The sequence below is a fragment of the Falco peregrinus genome, chromosome 12 (genome assembly GCF_023634155.1).
Source record: "Falco peregrinus isolate bFalPer1 chromosome 12, bFalPer1.pri, whole genome shotgun sequence".
NCBI lineage: Eukaryota > Metazoa > Chordata > Aves > Falconiformes > Falconidae > Falco > Falco peregrinus.
This window is the reverse complement of record NC_073732.1, coordinates 24,338,007-24,361,788: the sequence shown is the minus strand read 5'-3', so window position 1 is coordinate 24,361,788 and position 23,782 is coordinate 24,338,007. Positions and strand designations below refer to the sequence as shown.

At 46.3% G+C, this 23,782-nt stretch overlaps 1 protein-coding gene and 1 non-coding gene across 3 annotated transcripts; both read left to right on the top strand.

Moving 5' to 3' along the window:
• Nucleotides 1-7,718: 7,718 nt before the first annotated feature.
• On the top strand, nucleotides 7,719-7,791 carry TRNAV-AAC (transfer RNA valine (anticodon AAC)). The gene has a single exon. It is a non-coding gene; the product is annotated as a tRNA-Val (tRNA).
• A 105-nt stretch (nucleotides 7,792-7,896) lies between these two features.
• Nucleotides 7,897-21,493, top strand: MYNN (myoneurin). 2 transcript variants are annotated; one of them, XM_055817520.1, is made up of 8 exons: nucleotides 7,897-8,430; nucleotides 9,150-9,448; nucleotides 11,401-12,203; nucleotides 14,074-14,233; nucleotides 14,889-15,067; nucleotides 15,339-15,422; nucleotides 15,851-15,937; nucleotides 17,646-21,493. In XM_055817520.1, the coding sequence occupies exons 2-8, from the start codon at nucleotides 9,183-9,185 to the stop codon at nucleotides 17,912-17,914; spliced, it is 1,848 nt and encodes a 615-aa protein (XP_055673495.1). In that variant the 5' UTR covers nucleotides 7,897-8,430; nucleotides 9,150-9,182; the 3' UTR covers nucleotides 17,915-21,493. The 2 variants fall into 2 exon arrangements, with proteins under 2 accessions (XP_055673495.1, XP_005241448.2); XM_005241391.4 differs by lacking the exon at nucleotides 7,897-8,430 and having other exon boundaries at nucleotides 8,983-9,448.
• Nucleotides 21,494-23,782: the final 2,289 nt, after the last annotated feature.

The following is a 23,782-nucleotide window of genomic DNA, read 5'->3' as shown; positions in this document are numbered from 1 at the left end:
ACAGCAGGTTCTGCAAGGAGTGGAAAAGTGTTCTTGCTGAGATCGGGAAGGGAAATGATGTTGAGAGGTGACTGAAGGCAGAGTCCAGGGTTCAGCCAGGAGTGGAACACAGCTTGAGACCACTGCATGCTACACAATGCCACAGCTGGAATAAACTGCAGCTGAGATCTCAAGCTTAGAAACACGCACTTGAAAATGCGGCAATGGGGGAGGTGTGCTCATCACCTCAGGGTTGCCAAACCTGTCAGTTCCTGAAATGCCCTCATCGGAAGAGGGCTATTTGCCCAAGCACGGTAATATCACACCTCAGCCTACTACCCCATCAATTCTATGGGGTCTCTAAGGGATTTCACCTACGTCGTGCCGATTTTTTTTTTTCTAGGTTCACTACAGAAAGGGAGCAAGTTCCCACAGGGACCAAAAACTCTGGGGTGTTTAGGAAAGCACACTAGAAAGATGACCACGCAAAAGGAAGGCAACTGCATGCACACATTAGCAGAATGCAGTGAGGCCGTTTCCTGCTGCCAGGGCAATCGACAGTGTGCTTTATCACCTTTGGCCAAAGCACTTTCTAGGTACCCGACCCGATATGACAAATGTCGCATGACTGATCTCAAACAGAGAAAACGTCCACCTCAAGCAAATGCGAGCAAGACATCCTTCAAAGTTCACTTTTCAAACATTTGTCACAGAACCTCCAGACAACCTGAGCTCAGAGTTAATTTCTGAGCATCTTGCACTAGGTGACAAGTCACCCAGGATGCACAATCCTAATTCCCAAACCATCTGAATGGCAGCCCAGGCTATGAACCTCAATAACATGCTTTGATAATTTTATTGAGCACCAGTGCTCCTCTTCTCCCAAGCATTCCCAAACATCGCCTTCCTCTGTATCACTTTGTGTCACAGCTAGCACTGATGATAAACTTCTCAGTGCACACAAGCTTCAAATGAACCATTAGAATTTAAAAAACAAAAGGATTTTGGAGGTATTAGTAAAAGCACTTATGCTTTGCAGGGAAGAAAATCCACTTAACGTCAAGTGATTCAAGCATGGCACTGAGGTGGACCTGCTTCCCCAAGCTGCTGACTGTCACAGGTAACTACTGCTCTCTGCCAGGTGAATTCTGCATCAAATTATTTCTTTGACACAGCCAGGCGACTGCTACCTGCAAATGGTTTTAAACTCTTCAGGGGGAGAAATTGTTGAGAGCTTGTGGTTTGATTCCTAGAAAGCCACAGTAGCACCGGTTTTGGACTGTTTCACTGGGGCTGGAAAGGCAGGTGCAAGCTGTTCAGAAACAGTAGCAAGTTGTAGCAACAGCAGCGACACTTGCAATCTCCACCACAATACCATATTGCACAAAGTTTTCCTTGACACATAATAAATAGATACAAAGGTTTCTGAACTTTTTTTTTTCTCTGACACATGGATCTGCAGAGCATACACTGTGCCATGCGTACAGAAACTTAGCAGTTTAAGTTTATCACCTCTTTCAGAAGTGACAGAAGAAAAAAAAAATCATGGTAAATGCCATAAAACCAGATATATTTAGGAAACAAGAATTTTCTCAGGGAAACAAGACACTTGTAAAACAAGGAGAGTTTCATTTGAAAAAGTAACAGACTAAGCACATAAACTATTTTGGCTTTGCATGTTTAGTTGCAAGTCTGAAATTAAGTATTTGATACGAAGTGAAAGCTGTTGCTCAGAAACAAGTTAAAAGAATGAAAACACATTTGTTGGAAACAAGAAAGAACATTACTAGCAGCAGAGCCAGCACTAGTTCCAGCTAGATTGGGTTTATTAAGTGACATTCCTATTCCACTACCAGAAAGAACCTATACGTCTTCAGGTGTGTAATGTCGGACTCTCCTATCTCCACTTATTCTGGCAACAGGTTTCCTTCAAACAGAATTAAAAATATTAAGTACCCAAGTTCACTCCCATCCTCTGTGCAAAGGAAAATAAAAAAGAAGGCCACAAGATGGCACTGGTCAAACGCTCAGGAAATTATCGAAGGGTTGGGGAAAATGTGTCATTGACTCATGCCCAAGCCCAGTTTCTAGGGCCATGTCTGTTCCCTGCCGAGGTGAAACCTGTGGTGGGGCAGTGGTGCACGCTTGGCTTTTCTCACACAGGGCATGCACATGTGCCTGCATCTATGGTAAATTTTCGGGGGTGGGGGGGGTGGGGTTGATACTTGCTATGGAAACACAGAAGAGGTTTGGCCTGCAGGTAGTTCTTACCACAGAAGTACCTGAACAGCCTGCATCCATGGTGGCGAGGGACACGGGATGGGCTCTCGGCACTACTCCTGCAGGGAGACGGTGCTGACGGTGCTTGGCGTACAACACGTAGGTTTGCCGACGGTGCTTGGCGTTCAACACGTAGGTTTGCTGCGTGGCGGGACCAAGGCCTGTGCACAGAGAGGAATTGCTGGGGACAAACCTTGACACTGTCCCCCTCACAGTTCCTTCTTCCACACCTCAGCAAAGTATTTGTCACCATCTCCCCGTGCTCGGAAGCTTGCGTGTTTTCGCAAATTCAGCTCCGTGCTTTTAAGTTCGGCGAGTAAAACTCAACATTTCTTAAAGCCGATGAGTAAAACCCAGCCTCGTAAGTTTCCATCGCTCAGGGCGCTGTCAGATAACATCGCCGCGGCGGGGGGGAGCCCGGCCCTCCCAGCGCCCGTCCTCCGGGAGGGGGGATACGGAACGAATCTCGGGGGGGACTGCCACCTAGGGCCTGCGCTCGGCCCGCCCCGCCCCCGGGGTCCCCTCTCCCCTGCCGGCCCAGCCGAACAGAACCCGGCCGGGCCCAGCGGCCGTGCCCCGCCGCGCCGGGGCCGCCTGGGCCGCCGGTCGCCTCAGCGGGGCCGGGGCAGCGCCAACGGTCGGGCGCGAGGAGGGTGGTCGCGCGCTGCTCACACCCCCCGGCCCCGGCCCCGCGATCCCGGCCGCGACGGGAAGCGCGCGCCCGCGGGGAGCCCCCGCGCGCTGTCGGAGCTGCGCCGGCCGCGCGCCCCACGGCTGAGGGAAGCGCGGGGATCGGCCCGGCGGCGCCGCTCCCGTTTTGTTCTACTGGGACCGTCCCCGGCGCTGGGACCGCGACACCGCGAGCGCGGCCGCCGCCGAGGCTGACAGAGACGAACTCTTCGCGGCGGCAGTGGCGGGGGGCCGGCCGACCGCGGCCTCTGGGCGATGCGGCGACCAGTCTCCGCGGTGGATCCGCGGGTGCCGGGCCGGGGACAGGGACCCCAGGGCGGCCCGGGGACGAGAAGCACCCCCTCGCTGACCTTTTTTGATAGCGGAGCCCTTCCCCCCCCCCACCTCCCCCCCGCCCCGCCCCCGCTCCATCCCTCACCTCCCCCCTGCCAGCTCCCCACGTCCGCTGAAAGTCAGCGAATAAAACAGCGGACGGGCGCGGGGAGCGCCGTTAAACAGCCTCTTAGGGTTAGACGCTCCCGGGCCTCCCCACCCGCCACGAGATCCTGGGGTGTCCCCGCGGCACATCTTAAACTGCCCTCGGCCACGCCCCCCCCGCGCCTCCATTGGCCCGGCGGGCACACTCCTCCGCCGCCATTGGCTGCGGCGGGGCGAGGGGCCGGAGGGCGGCAGCGGCGGGAGTTTAGAACGTCGGGCCACCCGTCCCACCGCTGCACCACGTGCGCCCGGGGGGGCACCGGGCCGGGCCCGCCCCTCTTCCCTCCCCGCTCCTTCCCAGCGACCGGGTCTGGGGGCTGCGGGGGCCTTGGGGGGCTGCGGGGGCTTTGGGGGCTCGGAGGCTGGGGAGCTTGGGGCTTGGAGGCTTGGGGGCCGGGGGCTTGGGGCCGGAACCTGGCAGCCGAAGCCGGGCCTGGCGCTTGGAGACGGGATTTGGGGCCTGGGGTTTAGGGCCGGGACTTGGGGCCCGGGGGGCTGGACTGTGGGCGAGTTCAGGCCCTGCCCATCTCAGCTGATAGCCCCTTACCCCAAAATTCCCCCCCCCCTCCACTGCCCCGAGGCAGTAATGCGCCAGCCATCTGTGGGAAGAGGGTCTTTAACTCCTTCACGATCTCTCTGTGCAAGGCGCTTTCCTGCTCAGCACCAGCTCCCCGGAGAGCTCACCTCGGATGCCAGCTGTCTCGCCTCTGCTGCATCACGCTCCTCAGAACCGTTTCTCTGTGTTTGCTTTTCGACTCCGAGATTTCCACGGAAAAGCAAGGTGCTTCAAGGCTGCGCAGTCTGGCAGGTACAACGGAGTATGATGCAATAGCTTAGAGCTCCTGGTCTTCCCAACTTTAATTGTACAAATACTGTACAACACTGTTCTGGTAAAGACTGTCTTTGAAGAACCTCATATTTTACACCTACTCAGAAAGATGTATTCATGGACTAAGAAGGAAGTATCTGCACCAGATGTTGTGATTTTTATTGGACTTTCAAAAAGCACGCTTCAGACACAGGCTTCCTCCTAGACACTAGCTTACAGGTAGCTGTAATCTCAGGCTTTTTTCCATGAAGTGTTAAGTAAAATCTGTTATAAAAGCTCATGTATTTTGAAAATATGTTATTTTCATGCTAACATGAGCACCATGTTAGGCACAGCCTTCCAGCATGCTGTCACCATAATCTGCATTGGCTGGAAGGCAGTCAAGGAAGTGACAAGCCTGCTGTCCACTAAAAATTCCTATTAGGAGGAGCGCTTACTTTCACCTTAACACCACGTGGGACCACGTAGGCCATGTCCTTGTTGAAGCATTCAGCTTGATTCCAGGGAAGAGGCTGAAACCACCAGGAAGGATGCAGGAGGGGGCCTGGAAATCAGGACCATGGGTGGCCATCAGCTGAGGGGAATGTGCTCGAGGTTGTAGGTCACAAACCCTGGGAGGACAAGGAGTGTGAATAGATAACAATCAACAGGATGAGACATGCCAGGAAAAAATAGGGGAGTGGGGAATGGATGGTGCCAAGGAGAGGTAACACCTTGCTGTTAATTGATGACTGTAAACACTTACTTAAAGTGTCCTTTGTTTGTAGTTAACCAGTTAGGGGTTGCCTAGTATGTAATGCTTAGCTTAAAGAACCAATCAGTTTAAAGAGCCCAGCTTCTGAAAACATATATAAACTCGTGATTGTGTACAATAAATGGACATTCGCTTGCATCAAGCAGTGTCCCTTCTCTCCATCACAGCAGAAGGACTGTAGTGGAAGTAAACCCTTATGCCAACATCATGGTGATGATTCATTCGTGACAGAATTGGAGCAGAGCTTGTCAATCCCTTGTGACTCTATGCCAACATCAGGAGGGTGAAAGAAGGTTTCAGGACAATGAAACCTTTGATTCTGAACCGTAATTTCATGGCCACCAGGAAGGTGGTAAGTTTTTTCCACCTCACTATGATTCTGTGTCATCCCTTCCTCAAAGACCAGGCACACATAATTTTTCTTCTGTGCCTTGCACAAGCAGCTCTTCAGGTGTGGTGACTTTTGAAGCTCTACTTTCTTTCAGCATCCCTGTCGGGTGCTGTGTAAAATCACAGCTGTATGTGTCAAGCCAGGGAGTACCATGGGGCCAGCAGTAGCCTTCCAAGGTCGATATATTGTGGGCAACACTGTAACCGCGGCCCACCACGCTGCCTGTGTGAGACCTGAAGCATGGACTGTGAGCACAGCCTGGAGAGACTCACAGACCTGGTACATCAGTGTGCTGGGGGAAGAGCTCTGTCACTGTGCCTCAGTCAGAATCACTTTCTGCTCACTACTTTTCATCTTCAAGTCATTGTCATAGACATTCTTCCTCACAGCATCCCTAACTCCCCAAGATGTGACAAACTCACACTCTTTTGGGTACCTACAGGAATCAAACAAAATACAGTGGCACCGGACAAGTACTCTTCCACTTCCGTCTCCATGGCAACACCAGCATCTCTCCTTGGTCAAGGTAGTCTTTTCAGGGATGCCCCAGGTAAAAGATGCTAGGAAAAAGCATTTAATGTACATATAAATTATGTGTATTATCTTGAAAAAAATACTAGAAAGATATTTTAGCCCTTTCACAGGCCAGGCAACTTCGGCAGCTGTGAAAGCGGAGACCTTTCAGCTCCTTGGAGAAGGTTATAGTGTGTTATGAACAGGAGCTTCCTTCTTTAACCGTGGTTGTCAGGCTATGACTGAAAATATTGTATCAATAATAATGCAAAGTCATTAGTTACTTTGTATTTTGTGTTTCATTACAATTTTATTTACAATTATTAAAATTGAATACTCAGAGGCTGCTGAAGACCTTGCATGAACAAAATGGGTGCTATTAATGTCAGAGCAATATGCGGCTGGGCAGAGATGTGGCTGCAATGTCAACCTTCTCACCCTGGTGCTACAGTTGTGCACCACAGATCTTGTGATTGTGGTATGGCACTAAGAACACAAGTGCATTCCCACCAGTGTTTTTCCACGGGGACCTGAGGGAAGTTGCAAGCATGAAAAGAGGTAGTAATGATGCTCATTTTTCCCCAATGCCATTTTGTGGCACTTCTTATACACACATCCCTACAGCTACTAGAAACCTTTGCGTGATGATAGCAGCAGTGTCAAGAAATCTTGCAACTGCCACTGTCATACTCAACAGAATATCGTCGCCGCTTGCTTCCAGCTTTCTTCTGTTTCCCCTTTCCCTTCCCTCTCACTGCTTTCTCCTGGAGCCTTTTCTATTTCTTTCCTCTTGGCTTTTCTCCTCTCAACGGTTGGGGTTTGGCTCGTGTTTCCCTTTGCCAAGGATGGCAAAGCTAATTTCCTCTCTATAGCTCCTTCCAAGATCAGGCATTTCAGTGCCTGGGGTACTAGAAAATCCAGGAGGATTAGTCACTTCCTCATTTTTCCAAGCTCCAGCTGCAGCAGGAGGCCTGCAGAGGAGAGGCTGCCTGCTGCAACGCACTCTGTGCTCAGCTCCCAGCTTGTCTGTTGCTCTCTTGCTGGCTGCTTTATTATGGTTCTGCCCTGCAGGGCTAGCAGTGCCAAACAACTCCCTTTCTCCTCTTTGGCTGGGGCTGTCTTATTCTGATTTCTGATAAACACACACTGACCCTGCCCCACTTTGCTCCTGCAGGAACTCCAGTGCTTTCCACCTCTCCTTGGCAGCCCTGCCCGGTTTGTACGGCTCATCCCACCTGCACTTGCTGGCACCAGCAAGTCTCTGTCATGCTTTGCTCCCCTCATTTCCCCGCACTTTTCAGCTCCTTTTGTCGATATCTTCTTGTCTGTGCTTCGTTCCCAACAAAATGATCCTTCCAGCCTCTGCAGCCCCAGCAGGAGGTAGGTTTGGCGCTGTAAGCCATAGACCTTTGGAGTGACATTTTGCTGTCAAATATTAACAGAGGGTATGGCTTTTTATTGAAAGATATGTTGAAAATCAATTAGAGCATTCCAGATCCTAAAGTTTCTTGTTCATGCCAGTGCTGTCACTCCTGGTGTGTACAGGTGGCAGGAGGTGACAGCCCCGGAGCACCCCGCAGCTTGGGGCTGGCTGAGGGGAGGCCCTTGGCGGAGGCAGGGTGCCGCACCCCGGGGCGATGCCTGGGGAGCTGCCAGCACGGATGGGCTGTGGCTCCGTGGGGATGCAGCTCCTCGGGTGGGCCCGGGCAGCAGCATGAGGCAGGTCCCAGGCGGGGTAGTCACTCTCGGGGGGGTGGCGAGCAGACACCATTGTAGGGTGCTGGGGAGAAGCTGTGTTCAGCGGTGTTTCCGTAGTGTAGTGGTTATCACGTTCGCCTAACACGCGAAAGGTCCCCGGTTCGAAACCGGGCGGAAACACGCCAGGGCGGCGCTTCGCATTTCTTTTTTTTTTTTTCCTCACTTCCAACGTTGCGTTTCTGAAACTGACCGGGACTGACCCTACTGCGGTGCCGCACCTCCGCACTTCTATAAACACCTTTACCGGAGTCGTTCTTCACTGGAACAACCGTCCCGGCGGGGCTCCTCAGCACTGCGGCGCTACCGCTGACAAGGACGTTAGACCCGTTTTATTTACCAGCCCAGGGGGCAGGGCGGAGACCCGCCCCCCGGGAGCTGCCGGACATCGCTCCCTGCCGTTGCGGCCCCCGAGTAACGCGGCTCCGCCCCGCCGGGCACGACCGCAGCCCCCGGCTGCAAGGCGCCCCGCCAGCCCGACTGCGGGCCGCGCTCCGCCGCACCGCACCGCGGGGCCCGCAGTCCGCGCCCCCCCGCTCCGGGGGAAGCCGTTCGCGGCCCAGCCACGCGCGTTGCCCGCAGCGGGCCGGGCCGCGGCCGCGTCCCCGCCTCCCGGCCGGCCGCCGGTGCCCGCGCAGCCCCAGGGCCGCCGCCCGCCCGCAGCGCGGGGGCACCGGAACTGGCAGCCCGGAAGCGGCGCGCGCGGCGTCATCAGAACATGGCGGCCTGAGGCGGAGGCGCCGCTTCCCTTCCCCTCCGCAGGTGCGTGGGGCGCCGCCGCCGCCCTCCTGCCGGCCCGGGGGCGGCCCCGCCGCGGCTCCTCGGGGCGGCCGGGCAGCGGCGGGGGTACGGGCGGCGGCCGGGCAGCCGGGCCCGGCCGCGGGGGACGCGGGGGGGGGCTGGGCCGGGCCCGGGTGAGGGCCGCGGCGCGGGGGGGCGCTGCGGGCTCCGTCCCGTCCAGCGGCGCGGCCGGGCCGGGGGGCCGTGGCTGCCGGCACCCCGGTCTGCTGCCGTGGCGGCCCGGGTCCCGGCGGCCGCTTGGAGCCCCCCCGCGCCCGGGCTCCGTCCGTCCCCGGCCCCTGCGGCAGGGAGCGGGTCTGGGCCCCGGGGAGCGGCCGCGCCGCCGCCCGAGCGCGGTGGGGTCCCGGCGCGGGGAGCGGGCGGCTGCGGGGTGCCCCGCGGAGCCGGTTTGGGCATGGCCGGCCGTGCGCTCGGGCAGGCTGATCCGCTGAGCCGGGGGGCGCCCGCCCCTTCCCGCTCCCCGCGATCCGCCTCTGAAATGAGCAGCTCCCCAGGTTAAGAAAGATCCACCCGTCTCCCTGCCCCTCGTGCGGGAGCGCTGCTACACCAGCTGTCCTGCAGGGATCACGAGTGGATTCGAACGCTGGCTCTTTCCTAATCATCAACTTACTCTGTGAAGGGGGAAACAAAGTTAAATCCCACATGTAAATCCTTTTTCTTTTTTCCCTTTTCTTTCCCAGGTCAGAATAAAGAGGCTGCAGCTCGTTGTCAAAATGCAGTATTCCCATCACTGTGAGCACCTTTTGGAGAGACTGAACAAGCAGCGAGAAGCTGGCTTCCTTTGTGACTGCACTGTTGTTATCGGTGAATTCCAGTTCAAAGCACACAGAAATGTGCTTGCCTCTTTCAGCGAGTACTTCGGTGCATTTTACAGAGATGCATCTGACAATAACGTTGTATTAGATCAGACTCAAGTGAAAGCTGATGGATTCCAAAAACTCCTGGAATTTATTTATACGGGAAACTTAAACCTTGACAGGTAACATACACTATTAAAGGGGGAAAGAGAATAGGGAAATCAACTTTGTGTTACAGCAGTAGTGGATTTTTTGTTGTGTAATAAGTTCTGGAGGAACAAAGAGTAGTGGATATGAATACATATTAACAAGTTGAAGAGCATCTGTTTGTATGTTTTAAAATACCACGTGACATGTAGTGCCAAAACAAAGGTATGTTGTCTCAGATTTCACTGACTGATAGTTCTGGTCTCACAGTCTTTCTGTTTGCATTGGAAGGGGTTAAACATCTTGGGTGATTAGCAGGAGAGGGAAGGATAAGTGATAAGCATACTCTTTCCGAAGTTAGATTATAGGAGTCCACTTTTGCAGAGAAACCCTCCAGAAACTGTGTATGCAGTAGAGACTAAAATTTGAGGAATGGATGAAGATAGGCACGATTTTTAAAAAATTACATCTGTTAGAATTTGCATGATCTGTTACTTAAAATCCTATATTACACTGCCAAAAGGAGTTACAGAAAAAGTGGTATGTCCGTCCTCTCCTTATTGCATTGATTTGCTGCCTGTTGTGTTGCTTCACATGCAGTGAGGATTGTTTGCAACACTTTTTCTCTCAGCAAAAGAAAAAGCTTATCCCTCATGAGGGAAGTGTGAGTATTTAGAAGTACGTAGCCCAGGATTTTTACTCCTTTCTCAATGTCTGGTGTCAAATGCAGGTTTGAAAACCCTTTGTTTCTACTGAAGTCTGAAAACTTATTCTCGATAATTTAAGTACACAGATGCAGGGTGGGTTCTTTATTTTTTACGTTAGCTACAAGCGCTGACAGCACTAGAGCCATGTACACAGCTGTGTGGTGCAGTTAGTGATTGATGCTTTGCAAATTACATATGAGCAGAAGTGTGCAGCATTCTTGATGTCTGTCTGGGACCACAGCAGGAGAGTTTCTGGATTCATTCTGAGCAGTTGAGGTCTTTGAAGGAAGAGGACGGTGAAAGTACCATTCTCACCCAGGCAGAACTATTTGACTAAAGATGATGCCTGCAGGTCTGCCCATGTGCACCCGTCACTTCATACTGTATCCATTTAGGTGACTGCTGCAACTGTCTGCAAATTCCGTTGTTCTCTGTGGTGGTGGGTACATAAGTGACACCAGGAGGATGTACTTTGAACTCTGTTCTAGTGTAATATGAGATGCTGAAACAGTTGTATTTCTGTACGGAGAGCAGTTGTGGCTACTTACGTATTGCTAATTACATTTACTGTGTAATGGATTGTTAGAATGATGTCGTTTACCATTAATCTCTCTTTAGAGTGCCATAAATCCATAAATGCATTGATGGTGCGTGTTGCCACCTTCTCCAGATCAATTTTTTTCTAAACCATCAAGGCCTGTGTTGCAGCAACTGAAAAGCAGAGCGTAGTAGTTTAAATGAGGACTTCCTTGGTGTTAATGTTGTGTGTGTGCAGCTGATGCAGAATTAAGACTGTTTGCAAATCGTTTTATAAAACAAGATTAATACTTGCCTCACAGAAGTGCTGAGGTGAATGCACTGCTTACGAATTACTTAAGACTTTTGCCAGAAGGATTATAGAATGGTAATTTTTGCATTTTGTTCCCCAGTGTTTTACCCCTTTGTGCTGTGATTTCTGAGCTTTTTGGACCAACAAGCCCCTGTCTAGCCTCACCACCTTACAACTGGACTTTTAACTTAAAATCCTACAAAAGGCACGCAGTTCTGTGGATCTGCAGACCCCACTAGACATGGGCCATCAGTTCGGGAGTAATTGTCATACTGCTGTCTTGCGGCACTGCAGCACTGAGAGATGAGGTCTTGCTGTATGTGTTCTCCAGGTTACGTTTTCTGGCAGTGTAACCTTTCTGTCGCTTTGCTGTCTGTATTTTGTACAGTTGGTACAGAACAAATGTTTGCTTTGTTCAGAATATTGTCACCCAAGTCTTGTTTTCTTGCAGCTGGAATGTTAAAGAAATTCACCAGGCTGCCGACTATCTCAAAGTAGAAGAAGTGGTCACTAAATGCAAAATCAAGATGGAGGACTTTGCTTTTATTGCTAATCCCTCTTCTACAGAGACATCTAGTATCACTGGAAACGTTGAAATGAATCAGCAAACTTGCCTTCTGACTCTCCGAGATTACAGTAATCGGGAGAAAGCAGATGCTACTTCTGCAGAATTGGTTCAACCACAGGCAAAGAAAGCAGCTTTAGAAAAGAAATCTCCTCAAACCAAAAAGCGAAAGAAGAATTTCAGCTCCCCCAAAACCATACAGAATAAATCCATACAATATCAGAACGATGTGGCTGAGAACACGTCCATTGAAATGTTTTTGGATGCAAATAAGCTGGCCACCCAGATAACGGAACAGGCTGCCCAAGGCAGCGATAACTCTGAACTACAGCTGGCATCTGTGGTGGAAAGCGAAACACTGGCAGCGCAGGATATCCTGGTTCAGAGTATTGCAGCAAAACAGAAACGGGGAAAGCCTCAGCAAAGCTGTGCCCTGAAGGAGCACTGTATGTCTAACATAGCCAGTGAAAAGATCGCTTACCAGCTGGAGAGTTCAGGAGAAGAGCTTGACCAGAAGTACTCCAAAGCTAAGCCAGTGTGCAACACCTGTGGAAAAGTCTTCTCAGAGGCTAGCAGCCTCCGACGACACATGAGGATACACAAAGGAGTGAAACCGTACGTGTGTCAGCTTTGCGGGAAGGCATTCACCCAGTGCAATCAGTTGAAAACCCATGTAAGAACTCACACAGGTAAGCCATCGGCCTTTTCTGCTGGGCTGTGGAGACCTGGAATCACAGCCTGTGAATACGGGACTAAAAAGATCTTTGCATTCTGACTTCCTCCTCTAGAAATTTTGTCTGCTGCTGGTATGCATGTGGGGTTAGTACCTATATACTCATAGCATCAAAATTTTCGGTGTTTTTCAGTACAAAATCACAGTTTCTGCTTTAAATAGCTAGAGAGGACTTTATTAGGCTGAGCATCCTCTGGATGCATTCTGGAAAGACTCAGAAGAGCCGGCTACCCTTTACTCTGTGCTGGAGTGCCAAAATCTATTGCCTGTAGAGGGTAAAAAAACTCCCTATACTTGATACCAGAATTTCTGTTGCGTTTTTTTAAACTTCAAATCATAATATATGTTTGGTAACAAAAGTGGAGAAAAAACGCAATCTTGTGGCAAGCAGGTAACTTTCTCATAGGGTCTTTAAAAAAGGCAAGGGGGTAGCTGGATTTCTAGAGCATTTGGGATTTTATTGAGTAAAAAGTGCAGCTGAAATGTGTGATGCTGTTACGATCTCTGCATTCAGTAACGTTACCAGAAGTTAGTGTTATATCAGGAGCTACTGAACAAAGCATTAAAAGAGAAATCAAGTAGGAACACTTTAACGTTCAGACAATGCGTCTGACTTAAAAGGGTAACAAACAGCAAATTGCTGGAGCCCGGGAAAATGTATGAGAGAAGTACTGTGCTTGTCTCTTCATATGTTCTTCCTTAGAGATGGAAGACAGTGACAGGTTAGTTTGTTTTTCAGGCTGATCTGACATAGCTGTTCTGCTGTTGTCGCTGCTGTACTTAGCCCAGTGAGCAGCAGAGGGACCTGGTTTATGTAGTTTTCTTCCTTTTGTGGCTGACATTCAGAATTCTGAAGTAATGGTGAATCAGACAAAAAACTGTTTCCTTTTGCTTGTTTTCTCCTTTGGAAAGTCTTGAGCAGAGGCCAGCAGTGGAGCTTTTTCCAGGAAGCTGTGAAGATGTAAAGAGGTGAAGTAGGAGGTGTTGAGGTACAGCTGCAGGAGGACACCTTGCTCTTTCTGTAGCCAAGGGAGAGAATTGCAAATATTGTCAGCCAGTGACTAAGATTCATACATGAGATGGAGTTTGTGAGCAGCATTCAGGGACAGTTTGCTAGTAGGAACGTCAGCTGTGCTTTCTGCTTTTGAGGGTATTGTACTAGGAATTGTTGCACAGGTAGGTAGGGAATTTCATGGTGTTGGTTGCTAGATGGCAGGTTAGATGTCTAATACTGTTATTTTGGAAGTTTTTCTGTACATGGTGTACTTAAGAATTGTTGAGTTCTGGGTTTGGTTGTGCACTGCCATAGAAATGCAGAGATAGGCTCTTCTGTACTGTCATCTAAGACTGTAGAGTTGTGTGATCCCTTACATGAGACTGTTGGCCACTAAAAGAGCTTGAATGGTTGGAGAAGCACCTGTAGCATCGTACAGCAGATGCTAATGAGCAATTAGTGAGCACTAGACTGTAGGTTGCTGTTTGATGGGCAAGAGGCAGCAGATGATTTACTGGGTGTTCGTTTTGAATATTCCGAATCGTGTATAGACATAACCAGGAAAAAGTCTGAAAATGTAGTAGTAGCATTCTTATTGTGGAGAAAACAGGACTATTAAAAACATTGTTACCTTCTTTTCCCAAAAGATATTGTGTTAAAAAATAGTCTGCTGTACTCCTGGCACATTCCACTTCAGTGGACTGGTGATGGGATGTTCCAGGATGTTATTTGTAAGAAGTATTAGAACGGACACCTGAGCTTTGGTCGGGTAGTGGACTGGCAAGCTTTCTTACGTGAGTGCAGAGAGCACAAAGGTTTTATTTTTCACTAGGGGAGAAGCCATACAAGTGTGAACTCTGTGACAAAGGCTTTGCTCAGAAGTGCCAGTTAGTGTTCCACAGTCGGATGCACCACGGAGAAGAGAAACCATACAAATGTGATGTCTGCAACCTGCAGTTTGCAACTTCAAGCAATTTGAAGATTCATGCCAGGTAGGCAAAAGTGAGATCCTGCCAATGCTTATCCATGTGTTTATTTAAACAGAATAATTTACTCCAGTGTGAGCAAGAGGTACACGTTCACGTAATTTGGCCATTTCTGCTCCTTTTCTTGTGGGTCTTCTTGCACAGTGCGTAACAGAATAATTACATCTCTGTACTTCCTCATTAGGGAAGGGATTTGTGATTTATGAATGTTACAGCCTACACGCTGGTATCCTTATGGCATCGAGACATAGATTTTGTTTTAAACTGCTTGTAGCAGCAAAGAGGAGAGAAGTCCTTGGTGGGAGGTGAAACAGAACAGTTCTCACCATTCACTACTATCCGCATGGGGCTTTTCGCATTTTTGGCAGGAGTGGGAATTATACTCCCTTGTTAGGATTCGTCATTTTCTCTGTCAGTACGCTATAAGGCGAAACGTGTGGAGCTCTCATGGTGCATGGTCCATGTGCAGGGCTTGCAGTTCAGGTCAGCTGCCACAGAAATCGCGGATGTGCTGATTCCCAGAGTTGCTACATCTTTTTTAGTTCTCAGAACATCTCCACAAGGGACTTTGGGCATGAAGTACTGATTGTAGAGAGTTATTTAATCGTGGGTGTTGATTCCCTTCGTGCCAGGAGGTCACTGATGCCCTGTTCGTTCACAGGAAGCATAGTGGCGAGAAGCCCTATGTGTGTGACCGGTGCGGGCAGCGGTTTGCTCAGGCCAGCACACTCACCTACCATGTGCGTCGCCACACAGGCGAGAAGCCTTATGTGTGTGACAGCTGTGGAAAAGCGTTTGCCGTCTCAAGTTCTCTCATCACCCATTCTCGAAAACATACAGGTAAGGGGAGCCAGAGCACTGGGGTACCGGAACAGGCCTGGCAAGGGAGGACTGGCTGCCTGCGGAGGGGCTGGGTAATGACCCAGGAGTCTGTAGGTTGGGAGTTACCACTAGAGTTGTCATCCAGCTCCTTTCTTGTGTTTTTTCCCTTTGATTCCAGTTTAGGGAGCTCTTTCTCCCATTGGACGTTACCTCTGTTTCATTTTGATTTGTTCTTTATGTGTATTCTGGTTTATATATTGAAATAACATACTCCTTGTGTTTCCTTTAGGAGAGAAGCCATATATCTGTGGCATTTGTGAAAAGAGTTTTATTTCCTCTGGAGAGCTCAATAAACATTTTCGGTCCCATACAGGTCAGTTTCCAGACAGGCTGCTTCCTGCACTATAAATAATATTCTACTTTTACCCTTTTGCCTTTAAAATACACCATATTGCGCTGTATTTGAAAGAAGCAAGTTTCTTAATTTATATATGTCTGTGTTAACATAATTTAAAGAAAATATTTGTGAATTTTTTTTTAATTGCCTTTTTCAGACTAATGTCTGTGTAACAGCATAGGTGTTGATGTGGGATCATGGCTTTACTTCTGACATTTGGGGTTTTTTGCTTTGTTTTAATGTATTACTCTGGAAACAATTTCATTCTCAATACACACAGACAAAATAACAATGTTACTAGTTGTATTCTAAAATAAACCATTGAAATCCGTTTTTCTACATCTCGTAACTGTGTTTTCTTTTCATTTCAACATTGTTCTAACTGCCTAACCAATTTTTTTCAGGTGAAAGACCATTTATCTGTGAAATGTGTGGAAATTCTTACACGGATATAAAAAATCTTAAGAAGCACAAAACGAAAGTTCACACAGGTGAGCTCCTTGTGCAGAGAAAGATTAGGAAACTACATCAACTGTTTTGTCTTCAGTACTGAATAACATACCCAAGCCTAAAATTAGAAAATAAAAGATTTTTGGATAGTGTCTCTATAGAGCCAAAAGCATCTGCTTTTAGAGGTAACCAAACCTTTTAAAGCATGAAGTACATGTTTTAAAGTAGATTGAAGACAAATTTTCAAGTATTTGCATTGCTATAGCAAACGCAGGTTGAGCAACGTAGAAGTGGATTGCTGCTGACAAGAATTTTCTGTACGTGAATATGTACTTTCTTGTACTAGTAACTTGTGAGAGCTTCCCATGTGAAGGCATAGTGTGAATTGTAGGAAATTTTTCACTCCTGCTGAACATGTTAAAGGAGTATGTCTTTACGAGGGCAGTAACTGAGGTGAACAAGGCATACTGGTTACAAGAAATGCTTTACATCTTGAAGGCACAAATATTTTTAATGTAATGGTGGAAGATAGCTTTTTTTTTTTTTTAATATATGCAGTCTATGTTAATCCAAGTCTGAGCTGGATTAGCAAACACACGAGATCAGACAGCTGGCAAAATGTTCCCAGCTGCAAATATTGCTCTAAAAAGACTTTTCAAATCTCTGTTTCAAAGATCTATTCTAGATAGCAGATTTTGATGAGAAAGAAATTTGACAGATATTACTTGCCTTCAGTACGAAGCACAGAGATGTTCAGCTAGCCAGCCTGTGTCAGCAGTGGCTCCGAACAGCTCATTATCTGTCCAGCCTGAAGTGCATTACCCATAATTTCCTTGCCTTTGTCATATGGAAAGAGAATAGTAGATGTCTGTATGTTTGGATTGGGAGGATGAGAAAACAAGTCATGTGCAGAGGCAGCTTTGAACGTCCAGAGCCTGAGAAGCCCCATTTAGGAAGGCCCCGGTGCAGCAGGACTCCTGCAGAAGCAAGGGTGAAGTGAGGGCAGCAGTGACTGGAGAGGGCTGGCGGAGCCTGAGGGTGAGAGCTGGGATTGCTGCCAAGGCAGGTCAGCCCTCATGGAGGGACAGGAGTGCTTCGCCGCTTCGGACCACTTCAATAGAGGGAGGGTTAAATACCTGATGTGGGTTAGCGAGCTGTGCAAGAGCAGTGGCAGACTGCGTTCGAACAAAGCAGTGAGGAGGCTGTCAGCTGGGATTTCAGTTTAGAATAGGAAATCATTTCTCAGGTGGCTGGATAAAAACTGCAGTGGGTCTGGCTGGGATGGAGTTAATGTTTTCTCCCAAAGTTGTTTATGGATCAATGATGTATTGTCCATTGCTGTTGCAGCTGAAAGAGGATACTTGGATGTGGCTTGTAGATTTTCTGGGGTGGAAAATCTCAAGGAAACCTTCATAATGACATTTTTTCCAAAGCTCCTTTGTGCACTATGATGTTGAGGTTTTGTTATCTTCTGTGCCATGCCAAGTAGAGGTGAAGTTGGAGTGCATCAGCTGCTTAGTTGTCATGCTACAAGCAGCAGAGGATGCGATTCTTAGTGCTTACATTGTGTTTACAGCTGGTTCTGGCTTTGCGGCACATTGGAGTGCTGATAGCCCAGCTGCCCAAGCAGTCCTTGACACACCAAGTGCTGGTTTTGACAGTCATTTGAAAGGGAATTTGCAGAATTTGCACAGGGGCTTTTGAACATTTATTTCTTCTGTGGTTTTTTTTTTTCTTCCCCCTCCTCAGGATCTGAAACTCCTCCCGATTCTAATGCACTTGATAATTCTTTCAATGAACAAGAATCCATTCAGAGTCAGAAAAGTCCTTTACCGGAGTCCATAGATGTGAAGCCTTCTGAGATGTCTTTAGCACTTCCTCTTCCCATTGGGACTGAAGACCATCAGATGCTGCTTCCCGTGACGGGTAATCAGTCTCCTTCATCAGAAACATTACTAAGATCTGCTGTGACTGGATATTCAGAACCTCAGTTTATTTTCTTGCAGCAGTTATACTGACAGCGCAGTACAGAGCCATCACCATCATTTGGTAGTGAACTTGTATACGTTTGGTAAGATGAACATAAGCAAGCAAGCAGTCACACTTTTTTAATTGGACTTGCTCTTTTTTTTTCTTTTTCCTCTGTGTAAAGACACTTGAAGGCAATTCCATTGTGCAGCGCTGTCTTTTGGGTTTTGTTGAATTGTGCTAATCTACGGTCAAATCTCTGTTTGCAATTAACACTGATTTCCAGGAGACAAATCCTTTCCAGCAACACCTGCCTTAAGAATTCTCTGTTACATGTTGAGTGTATTTTGGAGATCTCCTCCCATGTTCCTGCTGATCCGATGCGTCACAACGTCATTTGAGAGCAGACATTTTAAGCCATATTTGATAGCTGAAGAATACTAACCCAGAGGTTTAAGGGGAAAATCATAATTTGAATGTACTAACAAGCTTGTACTTCTGCATTCTAAGGTGATATAATGGTACATGACGGAAGGTAGGCCAGTGCTCTGGTGAGGTGCTTGCCAAGAATTACTGCTGTCTGCCAGAAGTATCCATCTTCAGTTGAAGGCTGACCAGAGGGCAAGTTTTGTGTGTATTTTCCTGACGAGGCCAGTAAAGGAGGATTAATTATTTTTCTGTAGCATGGTAAGCCAGGGGGTTCTAGTAGCATAGATAATACTGGGTATTCTTTCCAACAAGTCACTTTTTCTTTTCAGTGAATCCAGCGTTGTTGTATCTTGTCCCAGATTTATTTTTCACGTCTCTAAAACACCCTGGTTTTGGCACAAACAGCAACATTTGCTCAAAAGGAGAGCTGGAACACACATGTTGTAGATGAGAGGAAAAGATGCATTGACTTAATTGTGAGGCATGAATCATAGCTTCATAATCCCTTTTTTATAGTAGTGCTTCTTCTTGTGCTAGACTGTAGGCACGAAAGAGGAAATAAATCCTGCCCTTCACTGTGAAAATAATAAGCGAATGCCACATGAGGGAGCATTAAGGAAGAATACAACAGAGCAGATCGATATTCTTCCAGGCAAGGTTTTCATAAGTGTGACTGATTAGTTTTAATTGAAGTATTTAAGTATTGCTTTACCTCTCATGTCACTTGTCCACAGTAACTGCACAAAACCGGTATCTAGCAAGACCCATGTGAAGGTATGTTTTGTTACTAGCAGTGTGCATTTTTAAAAAGCAACATTTTTAGTGTCTTGGTAGGGTCATTAGTTAAAGACTAGTTGACAGCAGGAGTACTTTTATACTCCATTTTGCCAGCTTCTTCCATTAACACAATGTTAGCATTAAGTAATCATCAAATAGTAAGCAAACAGTCATAGTACCGTACCAACAATGCATTTAAGGATATTATTTGTTGGTTATTTACTTGGTGCTAGCATTCGATTTCCACTGATGCCTTGTGTCCAGACACTGATAAATAGAAGAGCATAGGAGATACCTCTTAACTGATTCTGTTCTACATGGAGTAATAATTAATCTGCACCTTAATTAAACAGACTTGTGAAAAATTTCTTGGAGGATTTAATTTAAATATGGGGCCAGTGGTCCCTTGATTCCCGGGCATGACTACAGATAGTATTTTTTTTCTTCTTCCTACATCTTTGTACGTGTAAAGTTATAGGCCTTTTGCTTCTTTGTGTTGATCATCTTGGTATGTGACATGTTTAAAAACTCTGCTTCTTGATCATATTTCATGCTTTAATATATGGCAAATTTGCTGATAAAGTCTGCCACAGGCAGGAAGGAGTACAACTACGTTCACTGGGAACATTCTTAATGCAGGTATCTCTGACTCTGTCTGCTGGAGCTAATTATTGTTGTAACTGCCTGACTTACTTTCTTTGCTTATCGATACTACAGCATTTACAAACAGCTGATGTCCTTCGCAGTACTGGCAAAGGACAATGGATGAAGTTTTCTGATATTTTTTTTACCTCCTCTTTGTCATTTCCTCTTTCCCTCCCTGTTTTGCTTTTGTATCTTCTGTTGTTGATGTAGCACCTTAGTCTTGCCATTTAAGATTGGAGAACCACAAAGATTGGGATCTTGACTGTGTTAAAAAAGCAACCTCTGTGTAGCTTGTCCTAAAGGCTCCTTTTTACTTTCTCTCTCTGAAAATATAGCAAAAGTCTTGGGATAGAGATAGGCTCAGTCATGAATACTGAAAAAGAACAGTACTGGACAACTGATAAATTACGTATTTTAACAGCTTTGAAAGATAAACTAATGATATGCTGCTGTTATCTGAGGAAAAGTATCTGAAGCGTAACATAGCCAGGATAAATGATCACAAGAGAGAACTAGCTCTGGAAGAAAAAAAAATTTAAAAATTACATTCCTACATAGAAAATGCATTCCATAACAATGTTTGTTTGGACTGTTTTTATATTTCTAAAATTATAGCTTATTACTGTATTCTTAGATTTCAGACTTTTTTAAAAAATACAGTGCTTAGATTTATACAGGATTTGTTTAGATACTTAGTAACACTTGCTTTATTAGTCATTTAGTTTTCTTTATAGACAAGAAGATAATCATTATTTTTTACAAGACAACAATTTTAACCTTTCTTAATAGAAAACACAAGCTTGTAGTTTTGTCTTGGAGCAATAATTTAGTGACCTGCACTCTTGAGTCCCCATTTGAGAGTCTTGATGTTTATTCTCATCTTTTGTGAAGATATCTCAGCTGCTGAGGTATGATCTCTATAAACTGTATTCATTTACTAGAATATAGATTTTAAATATATATACACACACACACACACAAAAAATACTCGTAGGTGTGTTCAGGCTGGGTGCTGTAGGACCTGAAGAAGCAGGTCTGTACTGTACCTTTTGCCAACAGGTGCATGGAAATGGGCTGCACATCAAAGTCCTGGGTTTAAGGATTCTGAGTTCATTTTGGAGGTACAAGGTTTATAACAGCATTGATAACTTCTGTAAGGGATTAATATGGGAAAGCATGGAATCTTGTTAGGCAGACATCTCCTTGAGACCTGCCTGCAGAAGGCAAGAGGGAATTTTAATAATTCCATTAACAGTAACTTAGAGAAAATGACATGATTTGTCACACTGTTTCAGTACCGGTTCAGTCAATTTTGCACTGACATTGGTGCAAGTTTTGCCTGAATAGGTTATCTGCACCTAGAAGTCTCCGAATTGGCTATTGGGAAATACTTATGTGAGAATAGCTCCTTGTATGACACTCGCTTCAAAATTTGTGCCTGTACGTGGGCACAAAGCATGACAACTTTTCTGAAATCATGTGTTTCAAACCAGCTTTCAAGTATGGACAAGTCCCATGTTAAGGATTTCAGGGCTGTGATCTTGGAAAGTCTAGCGGAAGGCCTTGCAGAATTAAGTTCAGATAAGGACTAATAACTGATCTTTTTGGTTAAATTATTTTTAAAATATCTTTCATGTATATACAATTTTTCCTCTGTTATTTGTATATACCTCAACTCTCAATTTTATAATTCCCTGGGAAGGGAGGGAGTTGTACATATTTTAGCCTGAAGTGTTTTATGTTAGACTTTAATAAACTTGTTTTGTAATTTTCCCTCACCTTGTGTCTCCTTTTTTAACTGCAAGGGGTAGCAAGAAAAGGAGGAGGGAAGCAGTCTAACATAACCACCATCAAAGCACCCTGTGAGAAGGACACACGGTAGCCCTTGGTGCAGCACGCTACCACAGCAAGGATTGCTAATTTTTCTTCACAGTAAACACACCTGATTTTTCTCATAGCAGATATTTTGGGTCTGTTCACACAAAATTAAACAAAAACTTTATTCTGAATACAGTCTAGTACAATGACTCTTGGGTTAATTTTGTCTACTTGTTTTGAGGTTTTGGGGGAGGTTGGTTGTTCTGGGGTTTCGTTGTTGTTTGTGGTTTGGTTTTGTTTTTATTTTTTACACAGTGCTTTGTAGATGCGGGTTTTATGTTAAAGTAGGTAGTGAATTTCTTTATCAAATTTGTATCTTAACTTATTTTTACTAGATTGTTTAATTTTACAGAAGGTGGTATCATGGCTAGAGTACACAGTAGGACTTAGGGTACCTGTGTTGTACCACTGGCCTGCTGGATCTGTCCTTTTCCTTCCCTTTAAACTGGGGCAAAAATGCTGCCTTTCAGCAAGGTACTGCGAGTTCTGGAAGCTGAAACAGTGCTTTACAGAGCAGGATTACACTTGCTTTAGCTACTAGAATAACTTAGAAGAACATGGCAAAAAATTCTAGCCTATATAAATTCTCTCACTCCAAAGAATGCAAGATACATCTTGTATGACTGTCAAGGTTTGGCTTCCAGAGAAAGGAAAGCAGTAAATGTCTCTGGTGTAGGCCTCTAAGCAATACAGGTTTTTGCACAAACAATTATTTTAGTTTGCAGGAACCTTTGTATACAAAATTCAGGAGGAATTACTCTGCAGCCCTTTCTTACAAAGGGATACCAAAGTAAACTGTAACACGTGAGCTGTTTTTATAGATATTGCCAATAATGCAGAGTGCTCTTACGGGCCAAGCATCTTGCTGTTAAACAAGGGTTCAGACAGAGTACAAATATTTCAAAAACATACGCTAGCACTTTTGAAAGGAGATGCCATTGATCCTGTGATATTTTATGTATGATATTTTGCTATTTTACCACATCTACTAAAGATAAAATACTGCCGTTGATAGGGTTGGGACTGACCCAGTAGATTTGGTTCCCTGTTACCACAGCAGATTAATGAATGTCATTCATGCAAGTAAATTAAGACTTAATTTGGGCAATGAAAGTAGTTTGAAAGAGAAAGATAGATATATGGAAAAAACCATACCTCAATCTGAATCTGGTAGTGGTCTTTCTGGCAAGAAATTGTATCATCAGTGTCTCAGTAGTGAGAGTACCCTCTCAGAGTATAACCTGCAGTGCTTCAGAGCAGCAACACTCAGAAAAATACCAGCTTTGATAAATCAGGCTTATGTAAGTATTTAAAAACCGAAGTATTTTCATAGCATGTAGATTCTTCTCAAACAATCACATTCAGTATATCCTCAACTTCTGTTCTCATTGCTCTGTTCTTCCTGTTTAACAGCATCTAAAATACCAGCTCCTCTCTAGAATAGGGTTTTCACAGTGTGACTAGGGAGTGCTTAAGGAGAGGACTACAGGTTGAGAGGGCCCTGTGCATACATACCTGCCCTGGGGGCTTGCCTCATCTTCTTAGGATACTAAGCGCTTTGTGGAGCAATAGTCTGACTAATTTGGGGGTGGGAGGAATGACAAAAAACCAACTGAACAGCAACAGTCTTCTACATACAACAGCTGTTGGTACCACCTTGGTCCTTCCATACATCTCCCTGTTTCTACACTACTGCTGTGATAATACAGAATGCGAACATCAGCAGTTACGTCACTGCTGCTTAGGTATTATTGTTGAAAGTATTTTCTTTTTTCCCCTCATACTTTGATCTTGTAGGTCTTTTGCCTACGGATTATTCTGTTACTTTATACTAATTTTTAACAGGCACAGTTGGACGTGCAGAAGATTGCACTAGTGAGAGCCTTTGAGCGAACCTCTGCTGTCTGGTTTGGTGACTTTTTGGTGACTAGCAGCGTGTATCTAGTCACCTCTACAGGTATGCACAGAGCGGGTGGAAAAAAGGAAACAAGCTGAGTGGTTCCCAAACTTCTACAAAGTCTGTATTCAAACCATTAAACAATGTTTAACTACCATTATATGCATATGTTGTCTTATTCATGTGCAGGAGCTGCCACACGGCTATCATGATAGAAATCTTTTTAAACAGTTTTCAAGAGACAGGAATAAATAACGACACCAGGTTTGGTGGTGATTTTCATTTGTAGTAC

Excerpts from the sequence above, each read along its gene's own strand:
- MYNN (XM_055817520.1), top strand. The coding sequence starts at position 9,183 with ATGCAGTATTCCCATCACTGTGAGCACCTTTTGGAGAGACTGAACAAG. Across the intron at positions 9,449-11,400 it reads GGAAACTTAAACCTTGACAG|CTGGAATGTTAAAGAAATTC; the intron begins GTAACATACACT and ends GTTTTCTTGCAG. Across the intron at positions 15,938-17,645 it reads CAAAACGAAAGTTCACACAG|GATCTGAAACTCCTCCCGAT; the intron begins GTGAGCTCCTTG and ends CCCCCTCCTCAG.